This window comes from Polistes dominula, unplaced genomic scaffold (genome assembly GCF_049000335.1).
Source record: "Polistes dominula isolate Pdom_NZ unplaced genomic scaffold, Pdom_raw_medaka contig_75, whole genome shotgun sequence".
NCBI lineage: Eukaryota > Metazoa > Arthropoda > Insecta > Hymenoptera > Vespidae > Polistes > Polistes dominula.
In genome coordinates, this window is record NW_028301003.1 from 1,341,873 (window position 1) to 1,347,872 (window position 6,000).

Sequence of the window (6,000 nt, forward strand, 5' to 3'; positions counted from 1 at the left end):
GCTATCTGGTGGCTAAATTCAAAATTAGAGTAAATAAGTCAAATTGCTATGCTACGTAGTGGGATCTGTAGCACTTGAATACGCTATCTGGTGGCTAAATTCAAAATTAGAGTAAATAAGTCAAATTGCTATGCTACGTAGTGGGATCTGTAGCACTTGAATACGCTATCTGGTGGCTAAATTTAAAATTAGAGTAGATAGGTCGAATTGCTAAGCCACGTCTCCCCACCCCCCCACCCCCTGCCAGAGATCCCAATAGATTTTTGAAATTTTAATTTTCGTGCATAAAAAAAAAAAGGGGACGATATGTAAATTTATATTTACATATTTTTATTATTATGTAATTAAAAATCAACAGATATTTGTAATATAGATAATAATAATAATATAAATAATGAAATAATAATAAAATAATATTGTAATTCTAATATACAGTAATCTAAAATAAGAAATCAATCGAATATGAGGTAATTTTTATAATTAATTTAATATTTAAGAATACAAATGTACAACAAACATAACAAAATGCAAACATAAATGTTTATAAAATAATATTTTAAATTTAAAAAACAAACAAACAAACAAACAATAAGAAATCATTGAAATAAGTTCATGTAAATCAAACGTCAAGAATAAAACCATAAAAATAATGCATTTTATGTTACATAATAAATATACCATGAAGTTTCATTCCGTAAAATCGATAAAATGAGACTAAGGTTTGCGTGATTTCGGACAAAATCAACGATTACGCCAAAAAGTCAGGCATGCATAAAAGAACCTAGTAGTTAGTTAATGATAACCTTGTTACACGCGATCATGGTTAACACAGAAGAAAGATGGAATATTAGGCGAATCTATTTCCCCCTCGACACCCCCCCCCTCGTCCTCTCCCCACAACCCAACCCAACCCCCTCACCCCGTACCATCGATTCGTCTCATTGACTTTCGCTTTCGTTCAGGGAAATTCTTTGTATTTTTCTTGGTTTTTTTTTTCTTTTTTTTTTTTTTTTTAAAGTATCTTTACATAGAAAGTTCCTTTCCATTTCTCTCTCTCTCTTTCTCTCTCTCTCTCTCTCTCTTTCTACGTCTTTATAATAACTTTTATTGACTTATTTAATAATTGAATTCCTTCCGCAAGTTTGACCAACTTTTCTTATTTCTACATCGATATAGGAATGAATGAATGAATGAATGATGAATTAATAAGACAATAAAAAATGAATTACAGTACAAATATTACGATTTTTTTTTTTGTTAAAACAATTATATAACTAATATATATATATACACAAAATAATATAAAAATATAATGTTATATTTAAATATATAAAAAATATATATGTGTATTTAAATATTTAATATAATTAATAATAATTTATTAATAAATTAATAATAATTTAGATAAATTAAATTTATATAAATTTTTATATATATATTTTTTTATATATATATATATTTATATAAATTTCAAATAATATTATTATATATTATATATAATTAATATTTAATTTATATATAAATTAAAATTATAATTTATATAAATTATTTATTTAAATTATTTCAATTATTATATATATATATATAAAATGTATGTATATATATAGTTATATTAGTATAGTTATAGTAATATAATTAATATAATATAATATAGTTAAATAAGTATAGTTATAATGAAATATATATATACATATATATATTTATTAATTATAATAATTTAATAATATTGATATATATATATATATTGATAGAAAAATGTAAATTGTGATGAACAATTATAAAATGTTTTTACTTACCTCTTAGGAACGACTACTCGCCTTTGTCTCCACATACTGTTCTTCGGCATCCTCTTCTTTGATCCTCAGGAGAAAAAAAAAAAAAGAAGAAAAATAACGTATGTCCCCCTCCTTCAGACGTTGTCAATAATATAAACGTCAGATCCTTACCGATCTAACGTTATATATCAACTTCGCGATAATTGAATTATCACCGATCATGCTTCGTTTAGTTAATCCTGATCAGTTGTTGGTCTTTTATTCTATATTCAAAAAATGTAATTTTAACTTCATCGAAATATTATAATTAGTCAAACGATCATTTATTTTCACTATGTAAACACTTTTTCTTTTTTTTTGTTGTAAAAACAAAAATTATATGTATTATTATATTTTTTATTGGAAAATTATATTATTACTGTTAAATAATTGTCAAAATTTTACATTCACAAATGTTGATATACAATTTTGTTCATCCTTTTATTTTTTCTTTTTTTTTTTTTTATTAAATAATCACCTTTTTCTTTTCAATTAATAATCAATTAAATAACGATGAACAATATTTTACTTGTTTGTGTTTGTCTCAATAATTGGGTATTGATAAATATTAAACGTCGAGTTGTAATTAAATAAACTTTTGAAATAATGACGACAACGTCAATGAACGAGTATGTTACGAAGAAAAAGGTTGAATGATCCGACTGGTTTGCTGGTCGGCACGCGACTGACGTTTTCATAGCAAGTTTCGTCTCATCCGGTGTGTGTGATCAGGAAGGTGCTCTTCTCACACGATTCCTCTCACACATTCTCCTTTCCTTTTGCTCTCCTCTCCTCTCCTCTCTTTCTATACGTTTCTACTTTCTGGATACGTATCTTCAATCGATTTCATTTCTTTACTTTAATTATCACCTATCAGTAATAGAAATGTCAATATCTTATTTTAAAATTGCATTTTTTTTTATAAGCATCAATAAATGTTAATTAATTAATTTCTTTTTTTTTTTATGCCTTCTGTAATTATCTTTTATTTTATTTGTAATAATAATTTCATAGCTTAATTATAATTATTTGTTACAAATATATAATTATTTTCTTATTTTAAATTGGTGAATTTTAATGAAGGATTTAGCTAGGATTAATTTGTTTTTTTTTTCCTATCAAATCATATTTCTTAGATATGTAATGTTAACACAGGTGCATGAAATATTAAGTAGTTATTAGTATGAAAAGTTTGATCATTTTGATTATTTTTAATTAGAAATTATAGATTTCATATTTATGATGACCTACTGAAATGTCGGGAATAAGTTATTGATTTTAAATGTAGGACAACAATTATGTTTCTTATTAATAAACATGTGGATTTATTTAGGTTTGAGTTACTAAGTTTTAATACTTGAATAATCAAATGTGAGGTAAACCTTAATAATTTTAAATACATCAAAATAATTACGTTTAGAACTAATAAATATGTGGATGTATCTTACAATCAGTTTGAGTTATTAAATACTAATAATTAAGTATTAAAATGTGGAAAGTGATTTATAATTTCAAATATATTAGAACTACTTATACTTAGAACTAATGAATATGTAGATCTATTAAACTTTGAGTTACTAGGTACTAATACTTGAGTACTAAAATATAAAGTACACCTTAATAATTGTAAGTACATCAAAACAATTATACTTAGAACTAATAAACATGTAGATCTATGAAACTTTGAGTTACTAGGTACTAATACTTGAGTACTAAAATGTAAATTACACCTTAATAATTGTAAGTATACATCAAAACAATTATACTTAGAACTAATAAATATGTAGATCTATGAAACTTTGAGTTACTATGTACTAATACTTGAGTACTAAAATATAAAGTACACCTTAATAATTGTAAGTACATCAAAACAATTATACTTAGAACTAATAAACATGTTGATCTATGAAACTTTGAGTTGCTATGTACTAATACTTGAGTACTAAAATATAAAGTACACCTTAATAATTGTAGGTACATTAAAACAATTATACTTAGAATTAATAAATATGTAGACCTATTAAATTTTGAGTTACTAGGTACTAATACTTGAGTACTAAAATATAAAGTACACCTTAATAATTGTAAGTATACATCAAAACAATTATACTTAGAACTAATAAACATGTTGATCTATGAAACTTTGAGTTGCTATGTACTAATACTTGAGTACTAAAATATAAAGTACACCTTAATAACTGTAAATATTATACATAAAAACAATTATACTTAGAACTAATGAATGTGTAAATTTATTAACCTTTAAGTTACTAGATACTAATACTTAAGTACTAAAACGTGAAGTACATCTCAATGATTTTAAATACATCAAAACAATTATACTTAAAACTAATAAAATAATATATTGTGTTACGAAGTACATCATACATGAATTCTACTAGTACTTAAATCTTTTTATTCATTCATTAATACTTATACATGAATTCTACTAGTACTTAAATCCTTCAATTCATTCATTAATACTTATACATGAATTCTACAAGTACTTAAATCCTTTCATTCATTCATTAACACTTATGCATGAATCCTATTAGTACCTAAATCTTGTAATTCATTCATTAATACTTGTACATGAATCCTACTAGTACTTAAATCCTTTAATTCATTCATTTATACTAATACTTGAATCCTACTAGTACCTAAATCTTGTAATTCATTCATTAATACTAATACTTAAATCCTACTAGTATTTAAATCCTTCAATTCATTCATTAATACTTATACTTGAATCCTACTAGTACTTAAATCCTTTCATTCATTCATTAATACTAAAACAAACTAAGAAAATAAATGAAATGAATGATCTCAGTATAAATATAAAAAAAAATTCATTATCATATTTTTACATATTATTAATTATTATTATTTTTTTTCCCCAAGAAGATAAAAGAAGTTTACGTAAAAGTTACATTAAACTCGACCAACTCTATTCTACATTCGTTACGGCAGTACCTGTTTTCTTTTACTTGTTTTACTTTTTTTTACCATGAAAGAAATAGAAGGGGAGAAGTGGAATCAAGGATTGGTTCCGTGATAGGAAGAAATAAAGAAGAACGATGAATCGTGCTAGGTTGCTTTGTCGGCATGAACAGCTGTCTTTAAACAACCGACCCCCATAAAATCCCATAAAATCGATCTTTAACCCATGAATACTTTTATTCACTTTTGCAGTTCGTTAACATCTATTCATGAAACTAAATTATCATGATCTCTTTTCTTTTCTTTTATTATTTTTATTATTATTATTATTATTTTATTCAATTTTTCTGTTTCCTCATTTATTAATACAAATTAACTTCCTATTTATTTTTATTTTTATTTTTATTTTTATTCTTTTCTGTATTCTCACAACGAATCAAAATTAATTGATCGATCGAACAAACAACTATATCAAATTTGTCTCTAAAATAATTAATGCATGATGATACAATTAAAGTATATGAGTGAGTTAAAGTGTGTGTGTGTGTGTGTTTGTGTGTGTATGTGTGAAAGGGAATAAAAAGAAAGAAAAAAAAAAAAACTATTAAGGTGTATAAATAAAGTGAATGAAAGGATATCCTGGTTTCTCATATAAGTGAGAGTGAAAAAAAAACAAATGATGGATTATAGTTTCTTCTTTATTGTCAGTATGAAATGAAATTTTATTATACTAACAGTAATAAAACCGTTTCATTTGAATTCATAGCTTTTTAATAAATACAAATGTTATAAAGTTTTGTAATAAAAAAAAAAAAAAAAAAAAAAACCAAATCATTTTTAATCATTTCGACAATAAACTCGATGGATTTCAATTTGATATGATTTTTTTTTGTCCAAAAATTATTTCAACAGATTGTAATAAAAATCTCATCTTACAGTTTACAATAATAACAATTAAATAATGAAGATAAAAATATGATATAAAATTGTTCATTCGAAATACAAATGATATTATTAATACCTTCTTAGTCCCACGAGACGTCGTGAGAAAGATTACCTATGACCCTGAAGCTACAACGTAATACAAGTTATGATACTTAGAGATAGTTCTACGTTGTAGCGTCTTCTTTTTTATTCGTTTCCTTTTAAGGACAATGACCTTAAGAGAAGATTATACTAGAAATATAAAAAATATATATATATATATATAATCAAGTGTATAACTAGTCTACGAATATGTACTTTG

At 24.2% G+C, this 6,000-nt stretch overlaps 1 protein-coding gene across 7 annotated transcripts in view; it reads right to left on the bottom strand.

Annotated features, from left to right (window-relative positions):
- The window catches only part of pip (heparan sulfate 2-O-sulfotransferase pipe), a 29,657-nt gene extending 27,020 nt beyond the window's left edge, over positions 1–2,637 (bottom strand). The window contains exons 1-3 of one of the 7 annotated variants that reach the window (XM_089173916.1): positions 2,293–2,636; positions 1,947–2,038; positions 1,797–1,860 (exon numbers count right to left, since the gene is read on the bottom strand). In XM_089173916.1, coding sequence (XP_089030042.1) covers positions 1,797–1,846 — 50 coding nt within the window. In that variant the 5' untranslated portion in view covers positions 1,847–1,860; positions 1,947–2,038; positions 2,293–2,636. Of the gene's footprint in view, positions 1–1,796 lie in introns of all 7 variants that reach the window. The other 6 variants (XM_089173918.1, XM_015322749.2, XM_089173917.1 and 3 more) reach the window with 6 other exon arrangements.
- Positions 2,638–6,000: the final 3,363 nt, after the last annotated feature.